Source organism: Macaca fascicularis, chromosome 17 (genome assembly GCF_037993035.2).
Source record: "Macaca fascicularis isolate 582-1 chromosome 17, T2T-MFA8v1.1".
In the NCBI taxonomy this organism is placed as follows: domain Eukaryota; kingdom Metazoa; phylum Chordata; class Mammalia; order Primates; family Cercopithecidae; genus Macaca; species Macaca fascicularis.
In genome coordinates this window covers 90,106,836-90,123,136 of record NC_088391.1, presented here as the reverse complement: position 1 = coordinate 90,123,136, position 16,301 = coordinate 90,106,836, and the positions used below count along the sequence as shown (strand labels likewise).

Below are 16,301 nucleotides of genomic sequence, written 5' to 3'. Positions count from 1 at the left end.
AAAAAAAAAAAAAATTGAAAAAAAAAGTTATAATCATTCAAACTCATGTTTTTTCATATCTGAGATGCTGGAAGAACATCGAATGTGTATCTGAATGCCGTTTCTGTATAAAACCAAATGTATAGGTGTATGGATGTGTGTATATACATGTGTCAGGAAAAAAAAGAATGCATAGATAAGCACATACACATAAAAAGTCTAAAAGAATGAGCACTAGACTACCAACAACGGTGATGTGGGTGTGGGAGTCATTATGTGGGAGTAGTCCTTTCTACACTACATACAATATTTGTATAATTTTTGAACTTTTTCAACATGTTTCAGTTTTGTAATAAGGCAAAACAAAGATAATGGTAAAAGCTGGCTTGAAGATTACTTAATGACATGGAGTGAATTCATTCAAAAAGAGTAAATGAAAAAAGCAGAATATGAAACTGTAGATAGGCTGACTTTTCCTTTAAAAATGTGTATTTACATGCACACATAAAGGAGAAAAAAAATTATACAACAACAATACAGAAATAATGATCAAATCTGGGCAGTACAATGAAATGCAAATTTATGTTTGTTCCCTGTATTTTATTTCCCCCAATAAATCTTAGAAACAGAGTTAATAAAGTCAAACAGATTTCTCTGTTGCAGGGCTGCAAAGGGTCTTTGAAGTGTCAATCTGCATTGTCATTGTCAAAAAACAGTATGGCCAACAACATACCCAACCTAACTTGGCTACAGAACCCTTTCCAAAGATGAGTGTCATGCTCTTCCCATTGTATCATGTCCACCGAAGGGACTAAATTCTGGGAAATGACTGAAAACAATGGCAATGTAACTTAGAAAGCCTTAGGGAAAAATCTGGGGGGAAGATCATGATTTAAATAAGGATTACTTTATAATTCTCATTTATACTCACAATTTAAATGAGGGTTAAAACTTCAGGAGCTCCTCATAGTATCGTTTCACAAAGCACACTTCAAAAATGCTAAATTATTGATGAGATATGCTTTAGCAAGTTTCACTTATTAAAATGCTATAAAAATGCCAATTTTAAAATTTCTTGATGTAAGATAGGTTCCACCTACATTACTAAAACTGATATTGAGACAGATTGAGAATGGAAAAAGTTGGAAAAGATGACTTAATAAGGGAAGAGAAAAACAGAGGATACACAAATAAAAACAACTGTAGAGCACTAACTGCTACAAAAGATCCTAATTAGGACATATAACATATTTACCAAAGGTAAACTGGATCTTGGTTCTGATGTGGGGAGAGGAGACTGGTGCACTGGCAGCCAGGAGAAGGAGCATGGTAGAGCCCAGGAAGGCAGCTGCCATGGTCCCAAGGGGAGGAGGGAAAAGCACATTGCCAGGACACAATGATGCAGTTTCCAATGACTGAGACTCAAGCTCTACACTAACCTGAGCTACTATTTACATCACTCGCCTAAGACGATTCCAGTGGTTGGGAGACACACGGAGATAAACTTCTTTAAGGCTGAGAAGCAGTAGTGAGCAACACAGAATAGGGAGCCAGATCATCTGGGTTCAAATCCTAGTCCTGCTCCTCAGTAGGAAAGTTACTTAAATGTCTGTGCCTCAGTTTCCTCAGCTGCAATTGGGGAGGATAACTGTCTACCTCACAGGGCTGTTCTGAGAATTAAGTGAGTCAATATATGTAAGCTGCTTAGAACAGTGCCTAGCACATAGTATTTTATCAGTAAAACCAAAAATAACTCACACTTACTAGTCACTGATTGAAAAGGTGTAAGAACTATGTAGACATTTAGCAGCCTTGTTTAAATAATGATTCTGTTTCCCAGATGTTTGTCCTAAGGCTTAACAAGTCATATTGCCATTGCCATTTTCTACTAAAGGGACTAAATTTTCACTGTATGATACAGTAGAAAGTACAGGCTTTGGAAGCAAGCAAATTGGAGTCAAATCTCAGCTCTTCCACATACTACTAGCTATGCGGTCTTGGAAAAATTATTTTCTGAGCCTGAAAAGACTCGTTTGTGGAGGGGAAAAATAACAATACCTATCCTCATAGGGCTACTGTGAAAACGAACTGTAATAACTTAAGAAAAGCAACCTTTTCTCCCTTAAATTGCTGGTGGAGTTGAAATTGGTACTACCCTTTGGGATTGGAATTTGGCCGTATGTACTTATGTACTAAAAGTTATACGAGAATACACTTTATTCAACCTTCTTTCACTTCTACGAGTATCTGAAAGTTAAGATGCTCTCAGCATTACTACAATAAAATAAAATGAAATAAAAAGGGGAGAAACAACCTAATTCTGCAAGCACAGCATCCGAGGGGAACGCTTATGACAAAGGGAAAAAGCGGGGCCCGGCGTGGTGGCTCACGCCTATAATCCCAGCACTTTGGGAGGCCGAGGTGGGTGGATCACCTGAGGTCAAGAGTTCAAGACCAGCCTAGTCAACAAGGTGAAACCCCGTCTCTACTAAAAATACAAAAATAGGTCAGGCGTGGTGGTTCATGCCTGTAATTCGAGCACTTTAGGAGCCCAAGGCGGGCGGATCACCTGAGGTCGGGAGTTCGAGACCAATGGAGAAACCCCATCTCTACTAAAAACACAAAATTAGCTGGGCGTGATGGCACATGCCTGTAATCCCAGCTACTCGGGAGCCTGAGGCAGGAGAATCGCTTGAACCTGGGAGGCGGAGGTTGCAGCAAGCTGAGATCGCACCACTGCACTCCAGCCTGGGCAACAGGAGTGAAACTCCGTCTCAAAGAAAAAGAAAAAAGTGGAGCGCATACATGGTCATTATGATTACATTTTAAAAGACTCTGTTGGGTGGAATAGAAGCAAGTAAGAAAATAGTATTGAGATAAATTTATTTTTACCTATTTATTTAGATACTAATTTTTGTACGGAAAAACAGCAGAAACACCAAAATATCAATAAATGCCATTTTATTTCTTCCTAGTGCTTTCCTGCACTGCACTGAACTCCTTTCCTGCATCGCAGAATTGTCTCTGATGAACATGTACTCATTTTATAACAAACTCAGTTATTTTAAAACAAGAACATAAGTGTAGAGAAAAAGAAAAGATGAAGAAATTAAATTAAACGCTAAGACTGGATTTTCTCTATTTTCCAAACTTCCTATAGTGTGGTTAATGTTACTTTTATGACAAAAAGAAACATCTTTTAAAGCATCCTCTCTTAAGCTTGTCCCTCCACAGTTAATGCCTAGTTTTCCTTTTTAGCTAAATTTTGTTTGTTTGTTTGTTTGTTTGAGACAGAGTCTCGCACCCAGGCTGAGGTGCGATCTCAGCTCACTGCAACCTCCACCTCCCGGGTTCAAGCGATTCTCCCTGCCTAAGCCTCCCGAGCAGCTGGGATTACAGGAGCCAACCACCACGCCTGGCTAATTTTGTATTTTTAGTAGAGATGGGGTTTCAACATGTTGGCCAGGCTGGTCTTGAACTCCTGGCCTCAGGTGATCCACACGCCTTAGCCTCCCAAAGTGCTGGGATTACAGGTGTGAGCCACTGTGCCCGGCTGCTAAAATTTATGAAGAGTATATTCCTCGGAAGTTTCAATAATACAGTTCCCAAAATCTTAAGACAGGTGGGGAAGAGTGTATCCCCAAGAGTAAATGAGCTGTTCAGGTTTGGGCAACCCAGGCCTGGTTACAGCAGAAAAGTATAAACGCTAAAGCCTGCCTTAAAGAAGAGAGTCAAACAGTTCCTGGCCCACAAAACAGAAAAGCAACCAAAACAAGATGATAAAACAGGAGTTTCCACTAAGGTACCAAAAGAGAAGGGCTGCTGCCACCAAAGGGAGGCTCCATATGCAGAACTTTCCAAGAGTGACTGCAAGGCAGTCCCCTGAGTCCCACAGTCCTCTCAGCCAGGTCAGGGCTACAGACAGTGGAATGTGAGGGTTCCCTCCCATGAAGACAGGACAGGAGGCGGGGGCTTTGTGAAGTGAACCCTTGAGTGCCTGTGAGTACAGCCACACTTTCATACCAAGCTGAGGTCGTGGTTCAATGGCCTATTTCATGCACTAAATCTGTGACCAGCAAGGATACAGTGGATCTCCAACCCGGGAAATCTAGAGAGCCGGGGAAGCTGTGCTGAGCACTGGGACCCATGTGCACGACCAGGGCAAGGAGCAGGCAGTACCAGCCAGGCTGTGCGTGAGAGTCAGCAGAGGGTCTTCTTGGGTTCAAACAACAGTGCCCCCAAGCAGGCCAAAAGAACTCCAGCAGGAGGAAACTCTAGGGGGATCTAAGTTCCTAGGTGCTGAGGAGTCACCAAAATAAACTGGCCAAAATAAATCGACCAAAATAAAGATGCAAACCCCCAGGTCAAGGAGGCAGCAGGGATAGAAGTCAGGAGTCTCTGAAGAGCCCACTGAAGCTCCTGCAGGACACAGGGTCGGCTTTAACCACGTGTGAGGCTCAGGGAGCCATAGAAGAACAATCTGAGCGCCTCACCACTCCTTCCTCCTCCTATTCCACTCAATCCAGAGCCTAGTGAAGTCAGACACAAGAAATCTGAGGGACAGAGAGGAGCCGAACGCACCAGAAGCCTGTCACACTGCTTTTTCTGACAGAGATGGTTGCCAACTACAAGTCTTAACTGGGAAAAAAAAAGGGGGGGAAAGTCTTATCTTTGAATGAAGATTGAAGTGTTGATTAACATATTGAACTGGACACTTTTAATTTTTAAATAGAGCCTACATTTCAAGACTTCTATCACCTAAGATCATCACCACTTAAACGCACATGTGGCCTTTTACTTCCTATTGAATCCTGAGAACCTAGGAGACCGGCTGGCCCACAGAGTGCTCAGGAAGTATCTGCTGAATCAGTGAATGAAAGCATAAAGGGTAAGTCACAAGGCCTGATAGCTTTTCAGAAAAGCAAACAGTTCCCCAACTGAGTGTGTTTTAAAGAGACTGTGAAGGCCAGGCATGGTGACTCACGCCTGTAATCCCAACACTCTGGGAGGCAGAGGCAGGCAGATCACCTGAGGTCAGGAGTTCGAGGCCAGCCTGACCAACATGAAACCCCATCTCTACCAAAAATACAAAATTAGCCAGGTGTATTGGTGCATGCCTGTAATCCCAGCTACTTGGGGGGCTGAGGCATGAGAATCGCTCAAACCCAGGAGGTGGAGGCTGCAGTGAGCCAAGATCACGCCATTGCACTCCAGCCTGGGCAACAAGAGCGAAACTCCATCTCAAAAAAAAAAAAAAAAAAAAAAGAGACAGTGAGAGGCAAAAATAAAGATTTATTTGGATCATCTCCCACACTGAATGCATACTTAAGAAACAATGTCAGTAGGAACATGGTTTGCTCCTTCATGAGAACACAAAAAAAAGGAGTCAACGTTGGTGTCCAATTCAGCAGTATGCAGGGGACAGGGTATTCAGGTTCCAAAGGCAGGATCCTAAGCTGGAACGAAGGTGGAGAGTGCAGGCCTCGAATGACCCTACCAGTCCTGAGGGCTCACCCAGCTCTACAGTGAGACAAATGTCCACACCATGGGCTGATACCAGTGGACCTTAGGCTCATCAAACTTCTCTAACTGCATCTGACCCAAGGCTCCTTACCAAATGTTTTGGATCAAATAAGAGTTTCACTCAGAGCAGCTCAGTGGTACAGCGGAGCAGAACAGGGCCCCGCCATCGAAGAGTAGCAGACTAATGGCACAAGGCTAAAAAGTGAAGGGAAGTGAGAAGGGGGAAAAAATAAGGGAAGATCACCTTTCAAGAGCTGGAAAGAAGGTGGTCAGCAGTTGGGAAGGCACACGCTAGAGTTGTTGGATGGGTTGTACTTTTGTATTTTTAAGAATAGACTCAGAAGAAGGATCCAGTTAATACTACTTACACCTGAGTAGTTACTATGGCAAAATTCTAGCAGCTCCACACACATTAACTTTTCTGATCCTCCTACCCATCAAGAAAGCATCTGAAGTACAGGCAGTCTCACTTCCAGGCCTGTGTGCTACATCTCTATACTATGCCCTCTCACCAAATAAGGATGCATCCCCCCAGGTCAACGCAGCAGCAGGCAGAGGCTCCCAACTCAGGGAGGGGGTGCCACTAAGGCACCCGCTGGAGAAAGCATCAGCTGTAACCACATGCCAGGCTCATTCCTGCAGGAGAGAAAATGAAGGTAAAGAAGCAGGAGTAGTGCTAGAAAAGACAGGAAAGAGCTCAGAATCGGTGGCGGGTGGGCCTCAGGAGGAGGCTGCTTCATTCTTCTGGATTGGAGGAAAGGAACAAAGCTGAGTGTGGACAGAAACAAGTCAGGGAGAGGGAGCAGGAAGTAGAAGGAGCACCCAGGTGATGGCCCCAATTTTTTGGATGGGTGAAGAGTGAGATGGGGGGGTGAAGAGATGGGGAGAGACTGAGAACAGCCTTGAGCCAGGGACAAAATGGAGGTAGCATAAGGAGATGACTGAATCCCAGAAACTTAGTTGAGAATTGAATACCAGAAACTTAGCTGAGAAACGGTGCCAAGGGCCCAGACTTGACTCCATAAATCAATACGAAGTTAGGGTCTTACTCAATGAGCACCGCAGAACAGATGTGCCAGGTCTCTGAGAGTCTGGATGAGACCATAGCTCTGGTAATGAACTACAGGTTCCAGACTAGATATGAAGAAAGAGATGCCACAAATGGGCTGATACACTGGAGACAAGGAGGGATCAAAGGCTGGCAAGCAGAGAAACAGTGGCAAGCAGAGCCAGGGAAGCAGCTGTGGGATGAGCACTTCCGTGGAAGAGGGCACATCCATCCACTGGACTAGGGGAGGAGACACAGCTTCGCCTACAGAAGCCCCCAGCCTGCCTACTTTCTGCCTCCCCTTTCTCTATGCATCCCTTACATACTGGAATGGCCTGAAGATCTGTCCTCAGCTTCCAACTGTCCCCCCACCTCTGGAGTCCTCACTCACACCCACAACCTAACTCTCACCTACTCATGTCCAATCCAATCCAGCTCTGGATTTCTTTCCCCAGGTGTCCCGAGTACCTCTGACTGGACTCTGCAAACCCCTCAACACTGCACAGGTCCAAAGCTAAACTCATCTTCCCCCGAAAGGAGCTCCTGCTTCTCTACATTCCCTCTGTAGTGACTGGGAACTTTATCTATCCATCCAGCTGCCCAAGAGGTAAAGCAGAGTCAACTTCAACTCCTCCCTCTCCCCAGATCCAATCTGCTTTATTGACACAACCTACCAGAATACACATCTTTAGAATCCTTCTATCTTCTCTCATCAGCCCATCAGACTCCGTTCTCTCAGCCCTGCCTATGGTTTCCCTCCTGCCTCCATCTCAATCTGTTTGTCCACTAAAATGTCCTAGGGTCGGGGGGACGAGGAGGCTTTAAAAATACACATTTCTTAAAACAAAAAATAACAGGTTTCTGACACTCACGCTAACTCTTCTGAATCTCACCCTCTGGGGAGGAGAACCAGGAAGGTGTGCATTCAGAAAACACCGTGATTGATTTTTGTTTGCAGCTGGTACAGGAGCAGCATTTGAGAACCACTGCTCCATGACCAAAAGTAACCCCTCCTCTTCCCTCCCACAGCAATGAGAAGTACACCTGCCCTGGGCCCCAGATCCTCACCTCCTCACAACTCAGGTCTATCACTCATTCTTGTCTGTATCTTCACCCACACCCTTCCCACTGGGTTTTTCCCAACACCTTTTAAACATGCTAAGCCTCCTCTCCACTTAAAGAAACTCCCCCAGCCTGGCGCAGTGGTTCACGTCTATAGTCCCAACACTTTGGGAGGCCGAGGCAGGCGGATCACGAGATCAGGAGATCGAGACCAACCTGGCCAACATGATGAAACCCCATCTCTGCTAAAAATACAAAAATTAGCCAGGTGTGGTATCGCACACCTGTAGTGCCTGCTACTTGGGAGGCTGAGGCAGAAGAATCGCTTGAACCCAGGATGCAGAGGTTGGAGTGAGCCGAGATCACACCACTGCACTCCAGCCTGGTGACAGAGCAAGACTCCATCGCAAAAAAAAAAAAAAAAAAAAAGGAAACTCCCCCTTACACCTGCGGCCACCTCTGACCACAACTCACTCTCTTGATTCTCAGAACTGAGATCCTGGAAGCACTTTCCAAGCTCACTGTCTCCCATTTACATCCCACTCATTTCTCAGCTAATTATAATCTGAATTCTCTCCCCAACTATTCTGGAAAGGTTCTGGGGGGCCTCTTTCTTTCCCACAGGTCGCACTTCAGGCCTGTTTTGAAAATCTCTGCAGCGTGTAATGCTATCAGCCACTCTTCCCTGAAATTCTCTCCTCCCGGGTGTCCCCCTACTTCCTTGGCCATTCCTCAGTTTTCTTCCCTGGCACCTACTCTTCTCCCTCTTTAAAGTTTAAAATGTTCACAAGTTCTGTCCCTAGTTCTTGTCTCACCTTCCACTGTTCCCTGAAAGACTTCACCACACACCTCTTAGGAACTGCTCACTCCAGCCATAACCACCCCTAATTCATTCCCTCCTGCCTCTTTGCCAAGCCCTGTCCAGTCTCTGTCCCTCCCAGAGGCCTTCTCCACACTATGATGCCTGCCAAACTCTGCAAAGTCAGTCCAAATATTGCTACATTGGGAAGTCTTCCTTAACTGTGCCTCCCCACAACCAGCCCACCCCCTGCAATAAACCCACAGCACCGAGCACAGACGTTCTTTTCAAAAAAGTTTTGCCCCAATAGACACTGAACTCCTTGAGAGTGGGAACTATATCTGGAAAATATTAGGCATGCAATTAATGTTGGCTGAGTCCATCATTACACAGTGAACATACTGTGAGGTAAACAGGAGCTTATTAATAAATGCAGTAAATGATACACATATTACTCAACATAGAGCTGAATGACAGCACTGGTCTATAAGTAAGGAATCTAAAATAAGTCATGATCACTAATCCTACGCAGTGTTAGGGCCGGGCGCGGTGGCTCAAGCCTGTAATCCCAGCACTTTGGGAGGCCGAGACGGGCGGATCACGAGGTCAGGAGATCAAGACCATCCTGGCTAACATAGTGAAACCCCGTCTCTACTAAAAAATACAAAAAACTAGCCGGGCGAGGTAGCCGGCGCCTGTAGTCCCAGCTACTCGGGAGGCTGAGGCAGGAGAATGGCGTGAACCCGGGAGGCGGAGCTTGCAGTGAGCTGAGATCCGGCCACTGCACTCCAGCCTGGGCCACAGAGCGAGACTCCGCCAAAAAAAAAAAAAAAAAAAAAAAAATCCTACGCAGCGTTACCCGGTCATAATTACGTGACTGGGCAGACAGCAATACAGTTTCAAGCACTTGAAACAGCCACAGCAGGGTGTTTTCAACTGTATTGCTGTCCCCTTTCTTCAAAATGAAGAGTTTTCAACAAACTCTAATATGGCTGGCCCCTTCACACCATCTGGGCCTCAGCTCAGCGTCACCTTCCCAGCTACCCTCCATGATCATGCGTGCTAAAGTGGTCCTCCACCATAACTTCGGTGTTTGCAGTTACCCTTTCATTGTCTTCATGTCACTTGTCACTATGTGAATCACACTGACCTGTTTGATGCTGGTCTCCTTTATCCTGCTTATTACTTTATCCTCTGTATATCAACAATGTGTGGCTGCTATGGGTACTCAACAGACACTTGTTGAATGGCTGAGAGAGAAAGGCAAGTTTAACACTAAATCACTATTATCTACTAACCACAAAACGTTAGAAACATGCAGGTGGCAGGAAATGTCAGGGATTTCTCCCTGGAAAGGGACTGTTATTCACCACCCATGGGGGTGGGGATAGGCACACGTGTCATCCTTCTTTCAGATTCTTACTCAGGATCAGAATTTTGATTTGCTAAAGGGTCCCTCAACTTATCTAAAGGAAATCATGGGCAGTGGCTCACGTCTGTAATCCCAGCACTTTGGGAGGTCGAGGAGGGAGGATCACTTGAGGTCAGGAGTTCAAGACCAGCCTGGTCAACACGGCAAAACCCCGTCTCTACTAAAAATACAAAAATAGTCAGGTGTGATGGTGGGCACCTGTAATCCCAGCTACTTTGGAGGCTGAGGGGGAAGAATCGCTTGAACCCGGGAGGTGGAGGTTGCAGTGAGCCGAGATCTGCCACTGCACTCCAGCCTGGGTGACAGAGTGAGACTCCATCTCAATAAATAAATAAATAAAACGAAGGAAATCACTTCCCCCTCAGTGGGTAGCTTCTCCAGAGAAAAATGTTAAAGCTGACACACAGCCTTTTCTAATGACCAGTCCTGGAAAACTGTGCCCAAGCTCCGTCAGCACCATAAGCACTGAGACCAGGACCTGCTCATTGCTGCATTCCCAGCACCTAGCCCAGTTCATTGCCCAGAGGAGATGCCCAAAATGTTTGTAAAACGAGCATGTAAGACACAGCCTTCTGAGGAACGGCCATCCCAACAACTCTTACACTGCAGAGGCACTTAATTTTAGAAACAGGCCAAGACAGCTGCAGAGGGGCTCTGGGCCTAGGTCTCTCCCTGGGCAACAGTTTGATTCCTAGAATTCAACACTCACCACCATGCGCCATAGATAATAAAATATTATCTTCCCCACAGTCGCCCTGTATCAAATTTGAATACACTTGGCCAATATAATCTCATGGCTAATATAGTACAGCAACCAATAACAGATTTCTCTTGCCCTTCAAATTTTTTCTATGTACTTTGGCTAGCAAGAATAGATCTAAATGCTAAAGAACAACAGAAATTGAATAATTCTACCATTAATTTCATAACCACCAGTACCTGGCTCACTGTATGATCCCAGGAAAACCACACCGCCTTCTTGAGCTGTCAGCTTCAGCAACAGTCATAACGCTCTTTATCTACAGGGTAGTTTGGGGAAGATTAGTTTTGTTTTGTTTTTTGAGACGGAGTTTCACTCTTGTTGCCCAGGTTGGAGTGCAATGGCGCAATCTTGGCCCACTGCAACCTCCGCCTCCCGAGTTCAAGCAATTCTCCTGTCTCAGCCTCCCGAGTAGCTGGGACTACAGGTATGCACCACCACACCCCGCTAATGTTGTATTTTTAGCAGAGATAGGGTTTCTCCATGTTAGTCAGGCTGGTCTCGAACTCCTGACCTCAGGTGATCTGCCTGCCTTGGCCTCCCAAAGTGCTGGGATTACAAGCATGAGCCACCAAGCCAGGCTGGGGAAGATTAGTTAGTAGTTGTAACATACTCTGGGACCAATGCATGAAAGATGCCATAAATCAAATTAATTATGAAACAAAAGGAATCATAAATACTGAAACCACTTCAAAACCTGAGAAATTGAGAAGTGAGGAAGATTTAAAATCATGCCTGTGGCTCTGATACTAACTTACTGTCAGACTATAAGACAAGACACGTATTCTCAGAAGATTCATGACATTCCCAACAGATCTTTAATATTTGGAAATGTCAGATGTTTCTGTCCTCCAGCAGCATTAACTTCACACGGAGTATGAACAGTGACAAGCAATTGCAAAATTAGAGCAGTTCTCCGTTGCTGTACCCGTGCCTAACTGTTAACACGCAGTCTACCGTACGCAAAGTCAATTCCACACACTCAGTGTCAGTGAGAAAAGCCGTTCAACTGGCTGTAAAAACACTTCTCCGCCCCCTACCTGCTGACCACCGCTAACACGCCAAGAAAACAGCAACATCCAGCAGCACAGCTGCGCTCCCTCGCCACAACTTCCTAACTTCCCTCCACTTGAAAGCACTCTCATCAGTGTTTGTTTGTCTAAAAACTCTTCTTGGAGACTGGAGAAGAAACACATCCAAGTGAAACTGAGAGGTCAGCTTCTAAAGCGGAGGCTGAACTTTGCCAAGTGGGGGCGGGGGGAGTCAATTCGGTCCCCCAGGAGCCTAAATGAATGGGGCAAGATGAGGGGGACCGCCCCTTCCTTCAGCGCGGCACACGCGCCGCAAAGGGCCTGGGGCCGGCCCACGAGAACACCAGGGCACCTGCCCACTTGCAGCGGCCCCAAGAGACTCCTGGGCATCGCACCTGGGGACGCCAGGTGGGGTCCGGGCGGGCAGCGGGGCTTTGTTCCCATTAGCCCCTCCAGGCCGAAATGGAGACGGTTTCCGCTGACCCCCCCAAGACCAGGAACTAGCAGGGTTCGGACGCCAGTCTGGAGGGTCGGCCCCACCACCTCCGGCAAACCCGAGGGTCCCCGCTGCCCCCGCCTCCTCAATGAGGTGCCCAGGGTAGCGTGCAGGGGGCAGCCAGAATGGCGGAGGCCGGTACTCACAGAGCCCACTGGAGCCGGTGCTGGTGAACATGGTCCCGCCGGGCTCGGAGCCCCCGAGGGGGCCGGGGGAGGGGAAGCTGAGGTGGGAGCCCCGGCGACCGCGCAGGCGCACTCCCGGCGGAACGACGAATCCGGCTCCGCGAGGCCACTCGCCGCGGATGAATGGCGCATGCGCAGCCAGGGGCGTGTGCCCCCTGGGTCAGCACCCTCCTTCCTGCCGGGGAAGGGAAGTGCGTCCGTAGGGGAGGGCCCATCTCTCCAGGTTGAAACGATGGCGGTCAGAGCCGCCTGAGGCAAAAACGGGTGGCACTGGGGCAGCGGAGGCGTAGCTCCCGGGAGCCTCACACTTGGGCTCAGTGCCGCCTCACCTCTAGTGGATCCGCGATGGCCGCGGATTCCTCTGGATTGCCGGCGCTGGGCAGGAACGCCATCTCTAATCTCTCCCGAGACTGGACGCCCGGCGCCTTCCCCGCGCGTTGTGTCTTTCCGGGCGGTCCCTCGAAGCTGGCTACCCCGCGGGCTGTTGACTGCAGTGGGATCTGGTCACTCAGATGCGGATGGAGGGGTACGGGAGCCGGAGAGGTGGAACAGGTCCCTCCGGGTGCGGAGAGCTGGGCCGTCCAGCCGCCTCTTTGTTCCCTCGTGGGTCCCGCGCGGAATCCCCACCACCGGAGCCGAGTGTCGTGGCCCCAGGAGTCAGCACCCTGCCCTCCCCGCCGTGGTGGCGGGTGTCTGGGGGTCCCCGGCGCGGCGAGCCCGGCGGAGCGACCCAGCACTTGTGCCCTGGCGAGCTTCCCGGAGAGCTTCCGTACTCAGACCATTTAAATTTTTTCCCCTAGAAGAATGAAGTTACTCAGCCAAAGTCACGGTTTTTAAATGAGTGTGAGCATGAAAGCATATTATGCAGTCGTTTTAAAAAGTTTTTTTTTAAGTTGATCTCGTAAAAGTAGAGTAAAAGAGTGATTCTTGTACAGAGGAGAGTTAGTGGGGAGGGAGGAAGGGGAGAGGCTGGTCAACAGGCGCAAAGTTACAGTTAGGAAGAATACGTTTTAGTGTTCTCTTGCACATTTGGATGACTATACTCAACAATAATGTTAACTTCAAAATAGTTAGAAGAGAGGATTTTGAATGTTCTCACCACAAAGAAATGACAAGTGTTTCGGTGATGGATGTGCTAATTACGCTGATTAGATCGTTGCACAATGTGTTTATGTATGGAAACATCACACTGTACCCCAGAAATACATACAATTATGTAAGAATGTATATTATGGGGAAATTGACCACACTACCCAGCTAAATGAAAGGGATGGGCTATGGAGTACTTTAAAAAAAAAAAAAAAAAAAAAAGCTTTTTCAGTGCTCATAAGTGCCAGCCAGTGTGCTAAATCTGAGATTCGTAGATCAACAGTCCCTACCCTCAAAGAGAGGTTCCAGTGGGCCAAAATGTTAACATTGATTATTTTTAGAAGGCAAAAGTATGACTTTTATTTGCTTCTTTAGGCTTTATTTGTAAAGTTCATTTTCAGTCTTTTTTTTGTTCGTTTGTTTTGAGACGGAGCCTCTCTCCCCCCAGCTGGAGTACAGTGGCGCGATCTCGGCTCACGGAGACCCTCTGCCTCCCCGGTTCAAGCGATTCTCCTGCTTTAGCCTCCCAAGTAGCTGGGACTACAGGCGCCTGACACCACGCTTGGCTATTTTTCGTATTTTTTGTAGAGATGAGGTTTCACCATGTTGGTCAGGCTGTTCTCGACCTCCTGACCTCTTGATCCGCCCGCCTCGGCCTCCCAAAGTGTTGGGATTACAGGCGTGAGCCCAGCCCATTTTCACAGTCTTGAAGTACATTTTACATTGACCTTTAGGTTCGTTTGAGTTATTTTTCAGGAAAACGACAGTCAAAACGTCCTTTATGTTTGCAGAAGCTGTTGATTGGCTACACCCTGACCCATTAAGGGGATGCAAAGTCCAAAACTACTTTCATAGTAATGCTAAGACAGTAGTTTTATTTTCTGCTCTCAAGTATATGGTGGAGTTTTCCACTGTACAGTTGGACCACTGTACAGAGCTACATAACTGGACTTTCCAGTTGACTGTTGCATAATGTTATGAAATCTTATGTGGGTAAAAGATCAATTTGAACCGTAAAATACACCAATAAACTTTAGTGTAACAGTCCAAAATGTTCATTCATATGGTTTCAGATTCCTCATTGCAATTAACCTTTAAGAAACTACCACTTGCTAAGTTATGGTGTAGTATCAAAAAGTAATGTATCATCTGAAAGGGTATTAAAATGCTTCCTTTTCCAACCACGGGGTGTATCTAGGTGAGGCCAGGTTTTCCTCATATGAGTCAACCAAAGCAATGTATCGCCACAAACTGAAAGCAGAAGCAGATATGAGGACCCAGCTCTTTTCTATTCAACAAGACATTTGCCTGCCAGACACAGTGGCTTAGGCCTGTAATTCCAGCACTTTGGGAGGCTAAGGCAGACGGTTCACTTGAGGTCAAGAGTTTGAGACCAGCCTGGCCAACATGGCGAAACCCTGTCTCTACAAAAAGTACAAAAAATAGCTGGGTGCTCCAGCCTGGGTGACAGAGCGAGACTCCGTCTCAAAAAAAAAAAAAAAAAGGCCGGGCGCGGTGGCTCAAGCCTGTAATCCCAGCACTTTGGGAGGCCGAGGCGGGCGGATCACAAGGTCAGGAGATCGAGACCACAGTGAAACCCCGTCTCTACTAAAAATACAAAAAATTAGCCGGGCGCGGTGGCGGGCGCCTGTAGTCCCAGCTACTCAGGAGGCTGAGGCAGGAGAATGGCGAGAACCCGGGAGGCGGAGCTTGCAGTGACCCGAGATTGCGCCACTGCACTCCAGCCTGGGCAACAGCGTGAGACTCCGTCTCAAAAAAAAAAAAATAGCTGGGTATGGTGGTGCACACCTGAAGTTCCAGCTTCTCGGGAAGCTGAAGCATGAGAATAGCTTGAACCCAGAGGCAGAGGTTGCAGTGAGCCAAGGTTGGGCCACTGCACTCCATCCTGGGGGACAGAGAGAGACCCCATCTCAAAATAAATAAATACATACATACATGCATACATTTGCCAAAATGTTAAGCCATGCTATTCTTCCAATAATTTGTTGCTTGGGGAAATAGAGTAATTTTGCATTAAAAATGTTAGATATGTTAATATGTAATGGGTATGTTATTGTTATTTTTTTAACGAACTTCATTTTTTTTACATTTCTCAGTTTCAATTCCTACTATGGTAAATACTCATAGGTATAAACCCACATAAACTAAAGATCTGTAGTTCTTAATAATTTCTAAGAGTAAAGGGATTCCAAGACAAAAAGTTTGAGAACTGAAATTAAAAAGTGCTCTAAAGCTTAAAAAAACATAAACCCTTCACTTACGTTCAATTCTATAAATATTCTTTGCAACTAAATGCAAGATGTTATGGCATCCAGACTCTGCTCGTAAGTATCTGCAGTGATCCATACCTTGATTGTGCATCTACTCTGCATCCCGAGGACCTGAACATGCTAACTGGTGGCTGCAGATTTGTCTTCTAAGGAGCAAGTGTGGTCTGTGGACAGGCAGCTTCAGCCTCACGTGGGATTTTGTTTACACTAGTCAGTGCCAAGCCCTACCCTAGACCTGTTAAAGCGGAACTGGTGTTTCACACGACACCCCAGGAAATTTGTGCGTACCTTAAAGTCTGAGATGCACTAATGTAGTGATTCTCGGGGGACAATTTTGACCTCCAGGGGACAATATCTGGAGACATTTTTGGGTGTCACAACATGGTGGGGGAGGATGCTACTTGCATCTAATGGGCTGAGGCCAGGTGTACTGCCAAACAGCCAGCAATACGGGGCCAGCCTCCCCCAACTCCTGCCCACAGTAAAGAGTTACCCCGCCCAGATTGTCAGTAGTGCAGAGGTGGAGGAAACCCTACAGCCGTGTGACTCATCTGACCTTTACTGTGAATTCCTGGAACTCCTGGTGCATACCATTTCTGTTACCCT

General features: G+C 46.8%; 1 protein-coding gene across 5 annotated transcripts in view; it reads right to left on the bottom strand.

Moving 5' to 3' along the window:
• Nucleotides 1–15,843, bottom strand: part of UBAC2 (UBA domain containing 2) — a 189,865-nt gene extending 174,022 nt beyond the window's left edge. The window contains exons 1-2 of one of the 5 annotated variants that reach the window (XM_074021326.1): nt 12,277–12,440; nt 10,783–10,862 (exon numbers count right to left, since the gene is read on the bottom strand). Coding sequence is in view for 3 of the 5 variants with exons in the window: in XM_045377316.3 (XP_045233251.2) it covers nt 12,030–12,447 (418 nt within the window). In the remaining 2 variants the exon portion in view is untranslated. Of the gene's footprint in view, nt 1–10,782; nt 10,863–12,029; nt 12,452–12,644; nt 13,122–15,686 lie in introns of those variants that run through there. The other 4 variants (XM_065533434.1, XM_074021327.1, XM_045377316.3 and 1 more) reach the window with 4 other exon arrangements.
• Nucleotides 15,844–16,301: the final 458 nt, after the last annotated feature.